A 23,152-nucleotide genomic window follows, 5' to 3' on the forward strand; every position below is an offset into this window, starting at 1 on the left:
TGACGATATTATCGCTTGAGGCTTTGAGGGGGAAACATTAGGGGGCGTGGCCAGATATACGCAACACGTGCTGTGTACATATCATATCTTTACAGCAGAAAAAAAAATACAGGACGCCGGTAACGGGTCGGCAGCAGCACTGCCGTTTAGTCAGGTATTTTGGCTAAACCGTAACAATAACCATCATATATAATTATATGGAAAATGTGCATTTTCTTTATTTAAATCTTCATTCATGTTTTGAGAGTGAAAACATTCACAGCCATATCGGTTCAGCAGCACGGACAAGCAAACCGAAGAGTCATCTGAGAAAGATGTTTTGTTGCTCTGCTCCGACGTGAGATGGCAGGTTATTACGGTTCAGGTGAAAAGGAAACACACATTTGTATTCTAAAATACAACACACTTTATTTTTATTGATCTTTAGCTGCAGATGCCACATTTTCCAACAGACATTTAAATTGTCTGACTTGATAGATTCCAACCATTGAGAGGTCTATCAGCGACTCATGATACTATCGTCCTAAGCTTAGTTGTCATCCTTTGTGTGTCTGGCTTCGACTTCACAAAAAACATAGTTTAGATTTGGGGAGGACCCTCCCTCTTGGCTCAACCTACTTGATGGCTCTGAATCATACTACAGCACATCCATTTCTGTCAGCTCGCTGAAAACTCATAGCTAGGTAACGTTACGTTACTGCCTCTGCTGCCACTTCTAGCACGGTCGTAACTTTATCATACACAAAGGCACAGTGTTGTTGCCCTGAACTAAACCAAATAAATATTTGTTTTTAGTAGACATGGCACAGATCAGATACCCAGTATCAGTACCAGGCTGATGGCAGCAGAAAACGGTGGATCGGATATCGGATACTGTAACAAAAGGCAAAAGATTGGAATTGAATTTGGATAGATGTAAAGAGACATGACTGGTTTTACTTTTGTTAGGATTGATTTTATTATATTTATACATTAAACTTGATAATATTTACCATGCAAGGGATTTTTGTGTGAAATTGATCTTTTTGTTTTTTGCTACATATACAAGGGTTTCACTTTTTTAGACTAGGTTATCTAGTGAAAACTTCAAACCCTAACACCTGAATAAACATACAAGCGATCCTGTTAATCATCACATTACATCACATCACAACACATTTCTTATAACGCGTCCTAAACCACTTCGTCCTCTTTGATTTTTTTTTTTGGTCACTCTGGAAGAAGATAAAAAAGACGACTCTGAGGTGGCAGCACTTCCTGGTCAGGACACGAAGCCTGCGACTGATTCATTAAGCTAAACGCCACTGAGGAGCTGTCGTCTAATCTCTCACAGATGTCCGAGCCTTCAAGCCTAAAAACCTGCAGCTGCCCTTCCTGCTAGAACAGCTCAGTGCAGGTCAGGAGCAAGTTTGTACCATCTGGAGCCGTGCTGAGGAGTGCAGAGCACTTCTCATGTCCCGTTATCGCTAAACTGACACTTAGAGAATCCCTCGAGCTTCTCTCTGAAATGTCAGGAAAGAGCGCGATGTGAAAAAAAGGAAGCGGGTGTAGCTTGTCACTGATAGCTAAGTGGAGAAGGTGATTACAGAGACATCGAGGAAAAGAGAAAGCTTCGAAAAGACTGCAACGTTCAAAGGGGGGTAAATGTTACGGGTAAAAAGCACGTGCATCTAACACTAACTGCATCATTTTTTTTTTTTTTTTTTAAATAAGCAGAGACTTGAGAACCTATATGTTTCCGTGAATGTTGCACTCATTCTTTGTTCATTAGGAAAACAAGGAAACACCACTTTATTTTATTTTCTGGGAGCAAACTAAAGTAGGACATTTCTTTCCTAAAATTATTTTAAAAAATAAAACGTTCATCTTTTTAATGGTTTCATACAAAGTCTAAAAATTAAACATTCATGAAAACAAATACATGTATTAAAATAAATAAATAAATAACTAAATAAATAAAATAATAATAACGCTACTGCAGTACATTTCAGTGAGTCGATCTGTATATATATATACATACACACACACACACATTATATTTATATATATATATATATATATATATATATATATATATATATATATATATATATATATATATATATATATAGCTAAGGAGCACAATGTACACAGCTCTAAAACAATCAGCGCTCACAAATTAAAACTAAAGGAATAATCAGCATAAAGAATACACTCATTATACAGAATTGGAAAGCAGCCATTTTGCTCTGTTTGTTTTTCAAGGTGTTTAACATCTAAAACTAACAAAACCTCTCAAACGTTTATATTATTAAATTATTGTTTTTAATAGTTGTTTTAATGCCACATCATGTGATGTTTAAGATTTTGGGAAGTAAAATTAATTTTATGTTGTTTTAATGCGTTGAAAATATTCGTGTTCACATAAATGGGATACTGTCAAATCATGTGACTTCAGATATTTATTTATGTATGTGCTAAAGGTGTAATAGTCGATTTTTTATTAACTACTTGTACAAATAACCTGAAAGATATGTGGAACAAGATTTAAAAACAAAACAAAAAAACAAAACAACAACAAAAAAAAAAAACAATGGATTAAGTTTTGGCCTGAGCAAAAGACTATTAAGTGGCTGAGAAAACCCGTTTGGAAAACGGGCTTCTGGTCCGGAATGCTTGTTTGTGTTTGGATGTGTCTACTGTCAGTCATTTTAGAGAGACTCTATGGGCCACTGTAGATCCTGGGGGCAGAGCTTTGTAAACATAAGCGGGAATCATTCCAATGTTGAACCCACCTAACTGACCTAATCTTGAGAAAAGAAAAAAAAAAAAAAAAAAAAAAGTCTAATCTTACCTAATGTACATTTAATTTGTTATATTGGAAAATAACAGACAAAGAAAAAAACAACTCATGTCATTTAATCCACAGAAAAGTCTCCATACATAGGGGAAATTAGCACTTTTTCACAAAATGTCTTCCAAAATTTTTCATACTTACTTTATATTACATATATTTTTTCAGATAGTCTTTAAGAATGCCTTTGAGAAAAGACGAAGGTATTGAAATCATTCTCATGGCTGGATCAGGAAGCAGTCGCAAGGTAGCGACGGACTTTAACAGGAAACATGGCGAGCACATCACACACAACACTGCTGCCAAACTTATAAACAAATTCAAAAAGACTGGAAGTGTTGCAGACCATGAACATCCACACATACAAACACAGTATGGAGACTTTTGGGACACCCTGTACTATCTTACTTTTCTTGTGAAATATTTCCCATGGTATGTTCTCTCTCTTCATAAGAACAAAAATATCACAATAAATGGGTATAATAAAAATGTCTTCAGTTACAATGACGCACTGGTTTATGGCCAGTTTTTTTGAGTCTTACTCAGAAGAGGCCATATTTGTGAAATTCAAGCAGGTTATCTAAACGTTTGACCTCAAAACACTTCCCAGGCATGACAATAGAGCAGCACACACAAACACCTTACTCCACCAATCACATGACTGATGCGAAAAACTGCCAAGGTGTCAGATCTGCGACCCAAACGAGCGAAAACCAGATCACCGCTTTCACGCTGAACACTAAGATTGAAGCAGAGAGCTTGTATTTAACCCCGCGGTAGCTCTACAGGCTCCACACTGCGTCTAAGCACCTGAAATCAGCTCGAGACGGCAGACGCAGATCGATGCTGCAATCTCCAGCACTTTACTGCCTGCCAATTCTCGGCCCACGTAATTGGCGAAACAAAGCTACTGACAGAGAAGCCGGTGCTTTGTGTTGAAATGTTCAGAAAGACGAAGCGTATATGCTTTCTCGACGTCGTTCTGGGATATGAGCTAATTCACTAAAGTAACTCTATTACTGAAACGCATTAGCGCTGCTTTTAGCATTCTCGCTTAGCGCACACATTTTTCACGCCGTGTTTTCTCTGGACGGGAGAACATCGGCCGTGTCTGCTTGCGCACTTGGGGAATGGCAGGAATCTGAGCGTTAAATTCAATCAGTCATGTAACATGTTTTTCTGATGATTGGTGTGTTCTAGCATATTGTTCTGTGCTTTACAGGTTAGAAATGGTGCAAAGGAAATATCTGATTGTGTATAACCTTAAAACAATACAACATAACTCTACAGAGCTCTCTCTCTCTCTCTCTCACACACACACACACACACACACACACACACACACACACACACACACACACAGAGGCCACATTTTATTAGGAACCCGGTCGTGCCGATCACGCGGCAGGAGCGCAATGCATAAAAACATGCTTCAGGTAATGTTCATCTCAAACATCAGAATGGAGATAAAAATGTGATCTATGGTAGTGGATGTCAGACAGGCTAGTTTTACATTTTCAGAAAATGCTGAACAACTAACAGCTCCTAAAGTTTGCACCAAAAAGTGAGAAAAAAAACCCACAGGCACACATCAGCAGTGTGTGAGAGGAAGCGCTTTGCTGATGAGCGAGGTCAGATGACTGACAATCTACAGTAATCACTCTTTACAACCGTGCTGAGCAGAAAAGCATCTCGGAATGCACAGAGGACAGCAGAAGACCCTAACCGACGCTATAGTGGGGACAGGGTCACCGAACCTGGACAGAAGAAGATTGGAAAAAAAAAAACATTGTCTAGCCTTCAGCTTGGAAAATTCTAATGCAACGTGATTACAGGTTTGAGTGTACAAGCTCACGCTGACTTCTGCTCCCGACCCCAAACAGACCCACTCCGAAACGCCTATTAGCCGCCGATATGAACGAGGTCTAACACTTAAAGCTCGGCTTCGGGAACGAGCGATTAATCATATAATAGAGTGATGCTTAGCGCAGATCTGGCCTCTGTAATTTGCTAATCAGAGGAGGTCATACTTAGGTTAATGCTTTTCATTCAGGAGCTGTATTAAAAATCAGGCATAGCTAATTACAGTCGGTGTTTCTGCTGAGCAAATGGCGCTCTAATGAAGTGCAGACGTTTTCAGATTGAGCGTACTGGAACCACGCTGACCAACAATCAGCGCTTCGGCCAGGATCGTACCTCGGCACAGGTAGAGGCTGATTAGGATTTATCCGGCACGTCGTCGTGCTTCGGAGACCAAATCTGCACGATCTATCGCTGGATTATATTTGATGAATTTAACACAGAGAATGGGGACAAACCTCAATTAGCAGGTCCACTTGAGGAGCTGTTTGCAGTAGATTAAGCCACCCTTTGCTAATATTAGAACAAGAATACGCAGTGCTAGGAGGGAAAATTCAGTCTTAGTGAGCGGAAGGTTGTGAGTTTAAATCCCGGGACTGCCTCAGAGCTTGATCCTCGACTGCCTGTCTTTGTGCTTTAAATGTACTCTACTTCATAATTTGCTCTGGATAAAGCCCTGATGAATAAGTGTAAAATGAAGGTCAAAACCTGTTCATTAAATATACAGCAGTCATGCAGAACAGCAACACACACACACACACACACACAGACACACGGTGCATTTATCTTCTATAATTACTACAAAAAAAAACAAAAAACAAAAAAAAAAACCACTAATTTCATGAGTGAAACATTCATCAGGAGAACGATGGTGTAAAATGTCAGAGGAGGGTATATACACTCTCTCTCTCTCTCTCTCTCTGTGTGATTGTAGGAGATAAAACAGCTTCATTAGTGTAGATTAGCAAAATAAACTGTACATCAGTGAAAGTGAAATGAAGCAGAGCTGCTCCAAAATGGTGCTGTCTATAGAATTAACCAAGCATACCTCCTGGATCGTTGAAACGCTCATCTACTTTCAGTTCCCAATTCCTTGAAATAATCGTTTCTTAATCATTATCGAGGCAGCAGGTTCTAATATTCAGATTCTGAAATGTTTTACTGCACACTGTAAGCATTAAGCATCAAAAGTCATGTGTTCAGAGAATCCAAACATTATTTTGGACAAAATATTGCAATCTTGAACTGGGTCATCCTTCATCAGTTGTGTTTAATAAACTACACTTACAGCGATACAGTAATATAATCGCAATTTGTCCGCTCTAAAATTCAGACATGTGTCTACAAACGCCTGGTTCATGGAGTTCAGAGGAAACTTTGTGACCTTTGCAGTGATGTCAACGTCAAAGAGTCTGACGGTAACCTTAGACATGCTTCCCTTTCGACTGTGGGGGTCAGTGGTCGAACTACTGCTATAAACACCTGAACACTGAGAGCTCAAATCACAAAACTCCCATAATAATAATAATAATAATAATAATAATAATAATAATAATAATAGCACCTTTCGTAGATTTCAAAAGCAGTAAACAAATAAACAAAATAAAATAATAATTATAAGAATGAAATAAACAACAGTAACACAAAGAAAGAATATTTTAAAAACATCTTACATAATAAAAAAATGTGTAAAATAGAATAAAAGTACAGTAATCAAAATTAAACTAAAACCAAGGCAAAAGCATATTGTTTTTCGCTGTTTTTTTTTTTTTTTTTAATCAGTGATAGATTCATCAGATCCTGATAAAGGTTTAATGCTAATGTGCTCATATCTGAAATGAATGAATCGGTTTTTGACTCGTAATAAAACCAGACTGACGGGACGTGCTGGGTGTGCGAGATATACACAAAATATTCATCATGAAGCTGTAAATGAATGTCTCTAAACACCAATTAGCAAATGTATAAGGCGTGAATAGCTTTCTCCAGAGGATTATGAAGCTTGTGGCTTGTCTGGAGAAAGGTAGATGCGCCGCATGTGTCCTATATATCTATAGCTTAAACTTTGAGACTCCGAACAATGAAAATCGGTTCGCTAATCAGACCAGAGTGTGGAAAAGAAATTAAACATCTGTGACGATTTTCCTCTTTCTGATCTAATGTCTCTGTAGCTAGTCTCCGGTCTGATGAGCTGCCTTCAGCTAAATCAATTACATAAATACATGTGATTGGCTACATCAGAGGATCTGCTACAGAACCGTGTTTAGAAACCTAGAGTCGCAGATTTTTTATACATTTACATTTACAGCACTGAAATACAAACTGCGGGCTCTCTGGTGGATGACGCTAACTGTAAAGGATTTAGAAGGTTGTTGTTTGTCTGAAGTAGCGATGCATTGGTACCCGACACTGATATAGGTCCAACATGGTGCTCATTTACTCAAACTCACACTCAACAATGCTCTAACAGGAACATCCGATACTTTGTGAAGCTACGTGACGTAAGACTAGTGTACGATGCGGCATTAATAAACAGATTATACAAAATGACAGCGATCTGGACGTATTTCACATTTAACAATGCCAACCAAAGCAAAGGAGACTGCAAACTGTGCTCTGTAAGAATATCAAATATGAATTTTCCCACAATACAAGCCACCTTAAACATCTTATTCTGCAAGAGCTAGCCAGGTGAGAGAGAAATGTCTACACACAAGGCTAGGTGAGTGAATATACAGTAACAGCTCTTACCTATGTTGTTCTTGATGCTTACTCACTATTGGTCATTGATTACAAGGAATTAAAATGATTAAAAGTACTTCACTTAACCCTGGTGTCATCACTACTGTTATAACACTGACTGAGTACATTGTTACAGTAACTCCCAGCTGACTGCTCCATCTGGTTTCATATTGATTGTTTCTTCTTTTCTTGTTTTTTTTTTTCTGGTAGATTCCTGGTAGTGTTTTGGTGGGTATTTTGGTAGTAAACATTATGCTGCATTCAAAGTGAGGTTGCAACCAGTTAAAATTTTTTTTTTATTAATTAATTAAAAAAAGGAAAAAAAAATGCCCCCACAACTTGAAATTTCAACTTGTGAACTTGGGGTAATCTTCTCCATTACTGGTTCTTTCTCTGTTTATGGAATGACATCAAATCAACAGCCGCTCACAGTGTGAACAGTGCAAAGCTCCTCTTGTCTACTTTTAAATTAGTTTATAGCAGTACTGGCTTTAGATTAGTTAATATATAGACACAGTACTTATACTGTGTAATTCTACAGCGTTGACCATAATAATCAGTGTTTTTGAGAAGGTAATCATCAACATTGGCGTTATCACTAATGGTAGCTGGCTAGCTTGTTGCTAAGCTACTCGCTATTATCTGCTGTTGTTTCTGTACTGCAATTCCATCCAGGCATTTTCTGTACTGCTTATCCTATACAGGGTCACAAGTAGCCTGGAGCCTATCACAAGGCAGGGGACACTCGCTTGCGCTCGCGCTCGCGCGCGCACACACACACACACACACACACACACACACACACACACACACACACACACACTATGGACAACTTAGAGACACCAATCAGCCTACAACGCATGTCTTTGGACTGGGGGAGGAAACCGGTGTACCTGGAGGAAACTCACAAAGCATGGGGCGAACATGCAAGTTCAGCATCAAACCCTGGAGGTGCGAGACAAACGTGCTAACCACTAAACCACCAAACCACCGTGCCCCCTGTACTGCAGTTTCAGTCCAAAATGTTGCATGAATGTTTGAAGTTCACTATAGTACAACAGAACCAGTAGGCATTCAGGCCTGGAACTGTAAAAGTGCAGTTAAAGTGGCTTTTTATGAGCTTTAGGTGCTCTGACAGTGTAAACAAGAGACATGTTTTCATGGAGACATCCATGTTTTTTTCCCCCACTTCACACGCTGAACATCCTGAGGTGGGATATGACATTATTACAACCTGCAAATTACCTCTTACAAGTTGCCACGCACTCAGCATAAATCTCATGGTATCATATTTTGTGAAACACTTTAAGTGCAATATGCCCAAATTTCCATCATACACAATGGCTATCAAATGCACAGAAAAACATGGCAGTGCTGACCAGAACTAAACGTAACAGTCTGTTTTTGGCTAACCTGTCATGAGTGCACAATAACTTTCCTCACAGCCACTCACTCATTCAGCTTATAATGACAACATGATAAAATACTAACACGGTGCTTCATTCATACTAGGGATGCACGATACATCAGCCGCCAAGATATTACTCGCCAATAAATGGAATTCTTAAATTATTCATATCGGACTGATATTGGATAAATACAAACAATAACTTGGCTCCTTTTTTCTTATACACTTATTTGTTGCTGTCTCTGCCTGTCCTAGCTCAGGGCAAAATTTGAAGAGGAAGGGTTAGAAAACAAAAAGGAACGAATCTATTTTCCCCCCTTGTGTTAACTTACGATTACAATCATTGTTATGTTTGAATTTGATTAACCTATGTGTAAAAGTAATCAGTGCTCCACTTTTAAAGTGATTAACATGTCTTATACTCACTGCACTTCATATATGGATCATAGTGTGAACTTGTGTTAAATTGCAAAAAGGTAAAATTATCGGTTATTAACATCACTATCTCTAAAGGCTACAACAAGCTGCTACTTATACCGATAAGAAGAGATAAGAATACCCAAGAAACTCAATATCAGTGCATCCCTAGATCATACTGATATGCTGATTAACATTTAGACAGGCCCACAAAACTCCATAAAAAAAAATAACGTAACAACTCGGCCATTGCAGCGCGTCGGCTCCCAAATACACACGAGCGCTTCCTCATTACAGGGTGCCATTACTTTTGTCCTAGCTGATCTTATTAGTTGTGATTCATGGATTTGTTTTTAGGCTTGCTTTCTTTCAAGTCATGAATACAAAACAACTGATTTTCACCAAATTCATGTCAGATATTGAAATAAATAAGCAAACTTGACAGCGCAATATTGTACATAAAACCACAATGAATCATCGCCAATTGTACGACTCGAAACCGATCAGTTGAGGTTCACATTAGTGAGTCTCCTTTTACAGAAATTTACACAAACCAAGAGTGAACATAGGATACATACATTTTTCTGAGCTAACTGGATTTTTATGAATAACTGCATTTCTTGGGTAAATGCTCCTGCAAAAGAATTATGAATAAATCTGTAAGGCCTATTGTGTGAGATTTTATGGGGGAAAAAAAATAAGAACATTCTCAGAAATGTATTTCTAAGAAAGAAGAACTATTAGAGGATTTGATCTTTTCGTTTCATTTTGTTCAAAGATTTTTTTTTTTTTTTGCACGCAAGATTTCATGATAAACATTTCCTTTCTTTTAATTTTAATTTTCACCACCGGCTTGTGCGTTGTTCAAATGATCACTTGATACCGTGGAACCATGATATTTTTAGACTCGGGTATCATACCGGGAAAATGATCATCATAAGCAGAATAGCGATATTGGATTAATCGATTGTGTAGGTCAGGACTGGTGGAAATCACCAGTGTGTGTCAGTCAGCAGGTCTGGAAATGAGTTTTAATGCCATACAAACTGTCAGGCTGAACAAGCTCGGGTAACCAGTTCAATCTGGCTGCCAGCATGGCCATCTTCCTGAGGTATTTCATCAGGTTTATCAGACACCTGAGAGGAAACAACTTCTCACTAACTAGTACACAAAGTACTTAATATCTTCCATGAAGGTTCTCACAAACTTACACAAACAAAAATATCTCACATAAAGGTTATTCTGTAGAATAGCAGCTTTGCAGGTAGTTCAATGAACTGAAGTATCTTTAAAGTAATAAATAAATAAATAAATAAATAAATTAGTTGTGTGACTAGCAACTAACTAATCAGGACCTGTTTATATTGAACAGTTTACCTCACAAGCAACGTTATTTCTAGATAGAGTTTATAATAATAATAATAATAATAATAATAAACAGAAAAGCTTGTTTTTTCCTATATCCACAACTAAAGACCTAGCTAATGTTATATATTTCCAGACATAACACAGCTAAGGTTTGTTAGTAACAATTAATAAGTGCTTCTTTTCTTAATCTTTTTAGCTAGCTCCTTTATTGTTGTAGCAAGTGGTAGCAACCAGCTAGCTAGCTAGCCCCAAAACCCGCAAAACCTAAACTTCGTGATAAACTAGTTCGTCTGTTACAGTTCACCTGACCTTCCCTGAGTCTTTTTTATACCATTTCTATTTACAAAGAAGTTTAAAAAAAAAAAAAAAACATAGAAACAAAGTCTTCGAAAGTGAAACCTATCCTAAGACAGGCAACATGTGCAAAAAAAAAAAAAAAAAAAAAAAAAGCAGCAATGGTAGTGGACTAACCTGATACTTAGCTGCCTTGCTAAAGAGCTAACTACCTCTCGAGTTAGCATGTTAGCTCGGGAGGAAGGTAGGTAGATAGATAGATAACTAGATAACTAGATACATAGATACATACATAGATAGCGTGCTAAGAGCTAAGTGCTAAGTGCTAAGAGCTAGCCTGTCTTTATCAAGCAGCCCACTGAGAAATACAGAACAGGCATTCCAGGAGCACAACGAAGGAAACAAACCAGAGAGACATTGTGATGATTAGAGTCAGAAAGCGGACTCACCCCAGCCACAATAAACTCCTATCCAGATTGTAACACTTGTGTACATTCCATAGATGAAGGTAAGGGGGAAAAAGGTGGCTTTAAATAATAATAATAATAAAAGAATAATAATGATAAGGAGAAGAAGGAGAAGAAGAATCCCCCGAGCAACACGAGGCGCGGCGGTACTCCCAAACACACATCCAGCTCTCAGAGAAAGGGAAGGCCGGAGAGTCGCTGGACCGCAGCCATGGCGCTCTTCAGGATCACCGTTCACACCAAACGGAAAACGGCGCCGCGAGCTCACACCGGAATCCCAGCATTCGCTTCCATCCCCGGCTGAAATAAATCCCACATCGTGCCGCGTCGCTTTCTTTCTCAAACTCAGACTCTATTAATTCATATCCTCTCTCTTTCTCCCTTTCCTTCTTTCGCTGTACATCTCTCTCTCTCTCTCTCTCTCTCTAGGTTCGGCGCGCGCGCTGAGTCCCGGTCTCCGTCCGTTCTCTCCTCTCCTTCCCTCTCGAGCGCTCAGCGATACAATGTAACCAAAACGGCAGCGCGAGCGCCATGAAATCCAGGAGAAGATTCCGCGCGGATCGTGGAACGGCGCGAGATAAGAACCGGAAACTGGATCGCACCCACGAGATCCTGTTTTAGACGCCACAGCGCGCGATGATGAATTCTCCATTCTGATTGGTCCGGATTCTGATTGTTAATTTAGTCAGACCGTAAAGGGGGGGGGGGGGGGGGGAGGGGGGGGGGGGGGGGGGGGGGGTGTGATGGGGGTGTGATGCAGCACAACGCACAAGCGGAGTGTATTACTTTCATATAACAGAACGGTCTGGAGTGTGTTATTCCGCTTATACCGAAGCGATGTGCCAAGGTGTACAATGTTTCATTTATTCATGTACGAAACGTTATGCATATTAACAGTTTTTAGTTAGAGTTAATGTTGTGGAACGTTCGAGAGACAAGTTAGTTCCTGTTATCACTTACATTATAGCCACAATACACAGTCGCCAGGTTTGCTCTTCTCTCTCTTTCTCACTCTTTCTCACTCTCTCTCTCTCGCTCAAAAACACAGCTTCTCATTTTTACCGAGAACCCAGAAAGCGTAAACTTCTCTGTCCTGAAGACTTTCTTGTGCTGATAAACTTCACAAACACTTACAAGACTCCTTCTATAAATGTTAAAGAAATGTCTCCTAACAAAAAACGTCACCACATCAACAATTATACGTTTAACTTAGTTAAAAAAAACGTTTTTATTATGAGTCTTAGATTATGTGGAACGTCTGTCGTACGAGTCTACGTAAGGCTAAGTAAGTATATGAGCTGTTACTATGGAAACAATAACGTATTAGAATGAGCACATTAATATTAACCCATCGTTCATGTTACAGTCAGAGCTACTTTCCAAGCTGTTATAAGAAAATAATCATACCTACATTTTTTCTGAGTACCGAGTACAATGGATTGCAGCATCGTCCTGTTGGAAATATCCTAATTACGAGGTGAAAGCACATGAATGCCACCACAATGATATGTCAGAATTACAACTCCGGAACTCATATTGTTCAACAAGCCCTGACTTTCAGAGTTGGGGGCGTGTCAATAACAAGATATACAAAATAACAAAGAGTCAGTTCATTTTCTTTCAGCAAGGCAAAATAAATTTCTTGTCATTAATGATACAAAAAATAAATAAAAACAAAAGAAGCTTTTCATGGTCCATTTATTCCAACCAAAACCACTTGAACACCTACAACATCATAATTACTCGTATGACCTCATCTCATCTTCCGAGGAGGACTTGTAGGCAGCGTAACACACTTCAGCCCGTGCTATGATTGCCAGTTGGAGTGTATTATTTTCGTATATCAGCATAATCTAAAGTGTGTTACTCTGCTTATATGAGAGTGATTTGCGAATGATTTCAATTTTTAATTTAATAATGAAAGACATGTTACTTTTTAACAGTTTATAGATACACTGAATGTTGTGGAACATATGTGAAACAAGTTAGTTCCTATTCTCACCTACATCATGGCAGCTACGGGGGAACGGTGGCTTAGTGGTTAGTAAGTGATTTAGTGCCTCACACCTCCAGGGTTGGGGGTTTAATTCCTGCCTACGCCCTGTGTGCGCGGAGCTTGCGTGTTCTCCCCATGATTAGGGGGTTTCCTCTGGGTACTCCAGTTTCCTCCCCCAGTCCAAAGACATGCACTGTAGGCTGATTTTGCATTTTCCAAATTGTGTGTGTGTGTGTGCACTCCCCACGTTGTGCCCCAAGTCCCCTGGGAGAGGCTCCGGGCTCCACGCGACCCCGTGTAGGACAAGCGGTACAGAAATTGGATGGATCATAGAAGCTATAAACAGTTGTTCCCTCACCAGCCTCTCTTTTTCTCTCTCTTGAAGTTAAATAGATAAAAAAAAAAGCAACATGTCATTTTGCAGAGAAACCAGAAAGCGTAAACTCCATTGTCTAAAGACTTTCACTTGCCTTTGCAAAGCACTGACACTGGAGACTCCTTCCATAAATGTTACGTTCCATAAATGTTATGCTTGGGGAGGGACATTTTATGGCTCAACTTTTCCCCTTAGAGGAAAACGTCACTGCAAATCAATACAACATTCTCCTGACTGATCACCTTTATCCTATGATGAAACATTTCTATCCTGATGGGAGTGGTGTCTGCTTTTTTATGTAATTTATATCTTGGATTGCAGGATATGGCCACATTTTATTTTTACCATTTCACAGTTTTATTCTTCTGTAGACGTGGACGAGTTTGCACTCCACAACCGAGGACTACTGGGGAAGTTTGCACCCCATAGGGTATGTTTTTCCAGAAGCTCTGCAGTGTAAGATCTGCACAGCGAGGTAAAAGCCTACTAAGCACATTGCGTTTTTCCTAGAAGTTTATTTGACCTCTTTTGCATTCCTCTTGTTGTAGTCCTGCTGGAAAGCCACTCTTGTAGAACACATTGTACAACTCAAGTGTGTAAATAACAACAGCAATGTAGATACAAGATGCAACATGTTCTGTAATGGCACTGGAAACTCCAACTCACTCCACTGGCCTTTAATGCAAGCATGTTGACAGAAATTTTCTGTAACGCTAAATAACATAACATGGGACTTTACGCCAACGGAGTTTATTCAGTGTTAGAACACCACGCTGCTGAATTCTCAATTCTGACTGAAGCTTCAGCTGCAACTCACAGGTTCGTATTAAAGTGCTTGTTCTAACATGTTACCATTTCTACTGTAACAACTTACACAGGGACTTATAAATGTTGATATAGTGAAGTTTTCTGTAAGGAGATGTTAATTAAGCATGTATGGAAGGAGTCTCCAGTGTCAGAGCTTTGTAACAGTCTGAGATAAAGCTGTAACTGTGACACGGGAAAGTCTTCAGGACAGAGGTTCTGGATTCTTAAGCTAAATTTTTGTCTTATTATCTTCAGGAGAGAGAAGTGAGAGAATGTAAGTGATAACAGGAACTGACTTTTTTTCACAACTGTAAATGTGTCTATAAACGTTGTGGTCTAAGAGGAATAAAATACTTCTGAGACATTCTGTTATTGAGAAATATTCAAATCTTAAGTGGTAACAGGAACCACATTTTGCACCTGGTCACATCACACCGCTCTGCTGTTGATTATTTTCCTATAACTGCACACCCCGTGTTTTTTTTTTTAAAAATCAGGCTCAAATCAGCCAAGCGTCATTTTATTCTGTTCTTCTTGTGTGCATTTTTGTTCTCTATCATATTAAAAAAAACACACACTGGGTTGAAAAAGCTTCGGCTTTTGAAACAGGAGTAATTTTTTTCTCTACATTTTGATAAACGAGCTTATTTCGTAATAGCTTGCAAAACTATAAACAGGCCAAGGGTTGACAAAGTCTATAAGCCGAAGTCCCAAGTGCTCAAGTGAACCAATCTATTATGCTTATTTATCCACAGACCCAGTTTAAAAGAAGCGACTTCTTAAAAATATCACCCCGTGCTCACCCTGTTAGGAGCTAACGGCCGTCATCAGTCACGGACATAAACGAAAACTCCCCAGCAGTTTTAGAGTTCAGGAGCACGACAATTAATAAGAGGTGAAGCAAAAGTGCTTACAACTGCGTTTCTAGCAAAGATATAGCTGTGACTTTTCTATAATAAATGTCTGCTACGTCTCATAAAGGAATATGAAAAGTGCAGAGCAAGTTATTTGAAGGGATTTTTTAAAATATATAAGATCTTGTGCTTAAATGCAGTTTTGCTGGAGTAAATTTCAATAGAAATCAAGAGAGTGACATTTATTGCCTATAACGTTGCCAGAGGGCTCCATCGGTTGGAAAAATATGATTTATGCACTCCTGCTCACGAGAGCACAGCCACCTCATACTTCTAACTTCTACATGATTGACAAAAAGGTGTGTGGAATTTTATACACCTCTTCTGAGAGGTTGTTCTCGCTTCATTTGTCTGGTCTGCTCACTTTTTTTTTTTTTTTACACAAGGCTAACAGATGAGAGGGAGGAAATGCTAGGCTGCGAGGGAACTGCTGACTAAGAACAGGAAGAGTCTCTGCTGGTGCTCCTGTTCCAGCCCTAACCTCGAGCTTTCTCTCAAACGGCCCCCTCATTCACATGCAAAGAGCGAGCCTATTCACAAGCTAGTTAGCTCCTTCACACAGTTGAATCGCGCATTTAATGGCCCACGCTGTTTGTTTAACCAAGCCCAGGAATGTGTTAATAAAAAGTCGAAGTCGAATTTAATACCTGGCCCGAGGATCGCATGGCTGACCGCAGCAAAGCACACCCACAGCTCCTGAAGCTCTTTGTGAAACTGATTTTTTTTTTTTTTGCAAGTTCCTTTCAGGCCATCTTTAAAAAGAGCTTTTGTGTTGAGACACAAGAAGAGCTCCTGAGCTCTGTAGGTGGTGGCGATGGCCGAGTCTGATTAGGTGGCTCAAGGCAAGAGAGGGTTTTCCTTTTTAATGTGAAAATGAAGATTTCTTATTCTGGGAGCTGACAAAACCTCTTGGATGAGATGAGTTTCTATCTTTCTATCTGATCAATTTTCTCTGATGACCTTCTACTTGAATTCAACAATCAGTTTAATTTCCTGTGGCTTGTGGGTGCAACAAGAAAAGCTCATCACTGCTGCACGTTGCAGTTATACACAATACAAACCATAACCAGAACGATGACTGGTGGACGGCATGATATGAAAATGGATAAAAAAAAAAAAAGTCATGTTTATTAATACATAAAAAATTGTAATCGTTGGCAAATTGATGTCGTATAAGAGAAAGAAAACACTTCAGGATGTGCTGTTATTGGAAAATGATCAACATCAGGGTGGACTGAGTCAGACCACCATTGATTACTTTCCTATACCATCACTCCCCGTTGTGTTTTGTTCCTTATTTATCAAGCTCAAATCAGGCAAGCTCCATTTTATCGCGTTATTCTTGTGTATGTTTTTGTTCTCTACAAAAGTGCCCTGGCTTGAACTGGAAGTTGTTTTTCCCTATTTTGTAATAGCGAGTTTAAACAGGTTTATTTCATAATAGCATGTAAAACTACACTCAGATCGAAGCTTGACAAAATCTAAAAGTCCCACATGCTCACATGAACCAAAAAGAAAAGCTCATCATTGCTGTATTGTACACAAAATATATGTTTAACAGGAACTATCTTTTTCACAGACGTTCCACAGCATTAAATGCAACTATAAATTGCTGTGGTATAAGAGGAAAAAAACACATGCTGTTTTTGGAAAATAATCAACTTCTGAATGGTATGGCTGTATCACACCACCCTGTCACTGATTATTTTCCTGTAGCAGCACTCCCTGTCATGTTTTATTCCTTACTTACTTATGTCGTTGTGTATTTTATTGTGTTTTTCGTGTTTTCTGGGGGTACTAGGTTGGAAAAACCTACTTGCCTTAGCATCTCAGCATTTTGATGCTAAACTCTAAACAGGCCAGAGGTTGAGAAAATCTAAAAGAGAACCCCCCCCCAAAAAAAAAAGAAAAGACAGGTGTAAACAATAAAGTTAAATTGAAGTGAAATGTATTAAAGTACTCAGTGTTGTGACTTCACATCACACAGTGCAGTTATGTTCAGAGTTAATACAGCACATGAGCCAACCCTTAATTTTTGGATAATTGTGGTTTAAGGGAAAAAAAAACCCTCACAGCTTGTGCTTTTGTGCCATTGTTCCCTTCTTGAAGGCTGCCATTAAGGCGAGTCGTTTGGCACAGTTGTTTGCTCTTTCTGGTGCCGAGGTGCTCGTGTCACGAAGTGGCTCCTCAATCACTTTAAGGAGAGCGGAGAGGGGAAAAAAGCCCAAAGTGTTTCTGCCTGTGACAGCCATTGTGGTCCGAATGAGAAGGGCAGCTCCGATACGGCTCTGCAGCACAATCGGCTCTTTGCTAAGCAGGACATTCCATGCTCAGCCGAGCGGCTCACATTCGCTCCACCCACCGGAATATTTTGTATTTTGTGGTGTAAATAATTGCAACAAAATGAGCAATGATTTCAGTTCATTTTAATCGACTTTTTTTTTTTTTTTAAATAAGTCAAGCCAAGATTTTCTGAGAGAAAACACAGCATAGTTCACAGAGTGTAGTTTTCTGCTTAGAGATTTATGAGTGTCACTTTGTCCCGTGGGTAACAGTGTCCCTTGACGAATGGCACTGTAGTGTGACACGGCCAGCTCTGCTCTTCTATTGGCTGGAAGCTCGGGTCCGCGTGGCCCGGCGTGGCTTTGTCGAGGTCAGGCCGGCTGCATTAACCCCCTCTTGGCACTTTGGTGAATCTGACTCTCCAACTTCCCTGTGTAAGAGATGGAGTGGGGGAGGGGAAGGTTAGTGATGGATCAAGCTTCAGTGTCAAACAAAAAGCTGCAGTGAAGAGTGAAGAGACTAGATATAACAAACAAACTTTCCTATAAAGATGAGCAGGTCGGCATATTGTTAGCATTTTTATATATTTGTATATTACATATACAGAGTTCCCACACAATTGTACGATGAATTTCAAATGAAATTCCTACCACATTTTTCCTGAATAAGCCTTCCACATGCTACAATTCTGAAAATGTAATATCGTACTGATTCCTTCGGACACACTTTATTTTTTTACAGTCAAGTACACATTTACATGTGCAGCATATCCACTGAGCTGTTCAGTACAACAATATTTTAGCTAACTCTCAAACCAGTGTTTTTTTTTTTTTTTTTTTTGCCTAGAAGAGCTATTTTGACTGACTGAATGTTGAAATGCGCATGCGTGAGGAATCTAGCTAGTTGAATTTTCAATCTAGCTATCCATAGCTAGCAAGCAGTGAGCGATACCAGGGACATTCTGTGTTGTACACGCATCTGGTGCATTTGTTCACAAACTAGCTTACCTCTGCGTCATTTTGGGATCATTGGAAAGATTTGTAAGCTAGCTTTCCTCTGCGTTATTTTGTGATAGTTGGAGAGAGAGAGAGGTAGGTTAACTAAAATGGTGTCGTTTCATGTAGATGTATGTCCTTGCTTCAAATATTATTGAAGCTAATAATTTATGTTAAATGAAGGGGTGAGAGGATGTACCGTGGAATGCATTTGTAGCTACATACTGGCGGTATTTATCTCGGCCGTTATGTCATTTACTTACATTACTTACATGCGTGTTCTGCACTTATCTATCTATCTATCTATCTATCTATCTAATGTTAGTCACATTTCTACCCTTCATAAATGACTGTCTCGCTGTTGTTGAAATGCTATTGACAATTGTGTGACAAATGCTACGTATAGCTAGTCTTGTTTTTTCTGAACTTTCCACCCATTTTTATTTAAAAATTAGATTTCTGTTGAAATAAATGGATCCTGCTTTGGATCTAAACAAACTCCTGCACGTATTATGTCTTTTTTTTTATTGTTAAATCAAAATTAGCTACTTTTAAGTGTGTTGAATGAAAAATCCCATGACTTGTCCAAAAAATTTACATTTTAGAATTCTCCATATCCCAGGCTTGGAAAATAAACATTTCCATGAGTGTGGAAACTCTGTACTTACACACAGGAAGTAAAAAATGATGACTACTCTGATTTCATAACTAGCAAACTATCTAATAAATAAGGAATAAAACACTTGGGGCATGCTGTTATAAAAAAAAATGATCAAAGACGGGGTGGTTTGCAGTTACTACTACCACCATGAAATTTCGCTGACACTGGGGACTCCTTCCTTAAATGTTAAATTACAGAGTTTCTCTTTGTTAAACAACACATTTATTTTTTTCTCAGTAAAAAAATTAGTAGCCTTAGATTATGTAGATCATCCGCCATACAAGTCTGTGCGAATTAGAACGAGCACATTAATATAAACCTGCTGTCAGAGCAGCTGTTCTAGAAAATGAATCAACACCTCCTAACCAATCAGATTTGAGAATTCATCATTGCAAAAATAAAATGTAGCAAGGGTGCCTGGAGCTGCTTGCTAACACACACATACACACACACACAATCATCATCAAGCGTTTACATGATGAGAGTCAATACATGGTGAACTGTAGCTTAGAAGATATTACATGTAAAAGTAACAACCAACAAATTTGACACGTGTATGAATCTTTTACCCCCGAGTTAAACGGTACCAGCCTGGGAAACTAATTTCCTCCGACAGAGAAACGTAAGACGCTATTACTGCCTAGATCGATCCTTGAGACAGATAAAGAGTTCCAATTTACCAATATCCAACTGTGTCAGGCAAACAAGCTCTCCATGTGTTTAGTTCCTCCTACCAAATCCTGAATCGCAATTAACCGAGAAAAGCTCAGGGTTATTATCTAGCTGTTAACCTTAAAGACCCTGGAGGCATTTCAGCTCCAGAGCACAAAGGCCAGTTAATGTGATCTGTGCCGGGATCCTCGCATGTGGTCAGGTGACCAGCTTGGCCTGGAAACTAAAGGTTTTTTTTTTCTCCTTAGACTGGAAAAGCGACATAATGGTGGCCTGAAGCATCCTACGCCATCGTAGACACTGGAGGTGAATCAATAACATTATGGGATTATGAGTCATCAGCTTCCACTTCAGATTCATGGTGAAAAGCTTTTAAGGCACACTTTTAAGGCTATATATATATATATATATATATATATATACACACACATTATATATATATATATATATATACACACACACACACACACACACACACACACACACACACACACACATATATATATATATATATATATATATATATATATATATATATATATATATATATATATATATATATATATAATATGGACTGAATGTGTTCTAAAAAATTCAGATATGAATAGGAGGAGCACTATTCATTTTTTTTAATTAAAGAAAGCTTGACTAAAAGATCTGGTTGAATTTGAGGACCAAAACAAATATGTCACCTGACTCTAAACGTGAAAGCAAAACTAGCTTTTTATTCAGATACGAGCCACAAAAAAAAAAAAAACAAAAAAAAAAAAAAACACCACATTCCTTAACATTAATGTGCGGTGATCCTTAGTAACAGGGTCGAAAAAAAAAGAAATGACGTCATTCCAACCTCTGAATTACCACTTATGACACAAGTCGAATGCAGCATGATCTCGGAAGTTGGAAGTCTACACTCGGAATCGTCATTTTCGACTGTGTGTTCAAGTTACAGAGTGCGGAAAAAACATGGGCACCTCCATGTTCATCTTTTGTTATTAACAAAAGCTAGCTAGCTAGCTAACATTAGTGATATGAGTGATGTATATTTAATGTCTCTGTGTTGATTGCTCTAAAGCAAATGCTGGTATATACAGTATTTAAAAGTAAAGAAGTGCTACTTTGCTTACGGTTGATGTTGTGAACAGCCATTTTGATTTCACTTGCTGAACTCAGGGTTTAGGAGACCGTCCCGACTTTCCGATTTGAGAGGGCCTTTGTTTGTTTTTTCCTAGTCGGAGGTCAGAAATTCCGAGTTACGAGCTTTAGTTGAACGCAGCATAATACAGATACGAATACAGATACGGATATGGATATTTGGCGACCCTGTCCTGAAAGTGGATGTAAATAAAAAGACTGATGTTTACCCAAGGGGGCTAACGGTGATTTATTGTTACTAGCTCGCTCACTAGCTAATGCTGAATGGTGAAGGAAGCTTGTTAGCCTCTGTTGGGAAGGTAAAGTGTCCTCAAATAACCACTATAGCAGAGAGCATGAATTACATCAGTGAAAAACATGACTTGTCAGATTAGGAATTTCTTATTGATGAAGAACGCTGCAAAGAGCGTACAGCTAACGCACCCTGCCACCTCTGGCTTAAGAAGTGAACAGCTGGCACTGACAGGCGTAATTGCGCAGTCGGGGCTGCAGTCTGAGAGCATGATGTAAGTTAAACGCAGCAGCTCTCATCAGCTGTTTTCTTTTTATCTGTCTTGTCTCATTAAGGCTGAGCTCGGGGGAAATGAGAACGTAAACAAGCTGTCCAAGAGCACTCTCCTCCGACAGATCTGTCAAGATTTTCAAAGCACACTGCCAAAGACGTGAGAGAATCTTGCAGTGCCAGACATGACAGAATAAGTCAGATATGTTTGCAGGGCAAACAAATCAGAAACGCTCATTTGAGGAATACGTCTTTCCATAAGTGTGTGCTTCGTCGTAAAGCGTGTTTCTATGCAGAGAGACGAAATCATTCTTTTTAATAAAGCTCCAGCCCTGGAGATGAAAGCGCACGCCAGTGGACGCAATAAGCATGCGATATTAAGAAGATGACAACTACATATTACGGATGAGCGCTCAAGAGCTGAGCTGTGTAAATGGCGATCGTGAGCGAGTTCCAGTGTTCAGCATCCAGCGTCCGTACAGGCTGCTGAGGCAACTACTAAGAGCCTGGAATATCGATCTGGCGAGATAATTTCCCATTGATTGCTGCTCTGTTTGGGGGGCTGCTGCCGAGCAGTTTATTACCCACAGTGCAGCTAGGGAGCCGGGCCAATAATGGGTGCAGTGTGTCCACGGCACTGCTGCTACTTCATCATCAGCCTCGCCTTCCCTTCCTCCCCCTCCCCCTTCCCCCCTCCTCCTCTCATCCTGGCCTGTGGTTCACACGGAGCTCTCCGGCTTTTCTCCAACAAGCGAGAGGCACACAATAGTGCTTTTAACGCAGGAGGGTGGGTGGATGGACGTGGGGTTTTGCATATGGAAATGGAGAGTCATCGAGACGCTTGTTCGCTGTGAGACGCCAATAAAATCTAACGATCCATAATTAGAGATGTCCCAGGAATATAAATGAGAAACGTTAATAAAGGCAGTGCCATGAATGAATTGCACAGTGTATTCTCACTTGTCTGGAGACGAGATAAAATTCATCAACAAAGATTTCAATGAAAGAATTGACAGTTAAAAAAAAATAAAAATAGAAAGATAAATGCGATCTTACAGCATTACCTTCAAAGATTTCTCACTTCCACTACTGGGAAACCCTCATCTGATGATCTTGAAAGTGGAAATACATTTTAAAGACAGATCTTTGGGGAAGGGTAAAGCGTGATTTTTACTAGCTTGCTCACTAGCCAAAGCCTTTTAACCTTAGCTGGAACGGTAAATCATTTTCTCAATTATATACTTTGTGAAAACATTCAAAAGCGTGTGATACATAATACGTAATAGTTTCTGTTCTAAAAACTGATGCACACACGTGAACACATCACAGTTAAACTCTGTATTAATCTGCCAGGTTTCAAACCAATAAACCAGTTACACTATCAGTTAGTTCGGATGAATTG

The 23,152-nt window shown here is 39.3% G+C and overlaps 2 protein-coding genes across 3 annotated transcripts in view; both read right to left on the reverse strand.

The window, feature by feature from the left end:
- The window catches only part of znf609b (zinc finger protein 609b), a 54,476-nt gene extending 42,616 nt beyond the window's left edge, over positions 1-11,860 (reverse strand). The window contains exon 1 of one of the 2 annotated variants that reach the window (XM_053238107.1): positions 11,372-11,860. The gene's annotated coding sequence lies outside the window, so the exon portion shown is untranslated. The remainder of the gene's footprint in view (positions 1-11,371) is intronic. The other variant, XM_026930779.3, reaches the window with a different exon arrangement.
- A 5,559-nt stretch (positions 11,861-17,419) lies between these two features.
- trip4 (thyroid hormone receptor interactor 4) overlaps positions 17,420-23,152 on the reverse strand; it is a 58,422-nt gene continuing 52,689 nt past the window's right edge. Inside the window, exon 13 of the mRNA XM_053238172.1 lies at positions 17,420-18,195. Within this exon, the coding sequence (XP_053094147.1) occupies positions 18,137-18,195 (59 nt within the window). The 3' untranslated portion in view covers positions 17,420-18,136. The remainder of the gene's footprint in view (positions 18,196-23,152) is intronic.

This window comes from Pangasianodon hypophthalmus, chromosome 11 (assembly GCF_027358585.1).
Source record: "Pangasianodon hypophthalmus isolate fPanHyp1 chromosome 11, fPanHyp1.pri, whole genome shotgun sequence".
Classification (NCBI taxonomy): Eukaryota; Metazoa; Chordata; class Actinopteri; order Siluriformes; family Pangasiidae; genus Pangasianodon; species Pangasianodon hypophthalmus.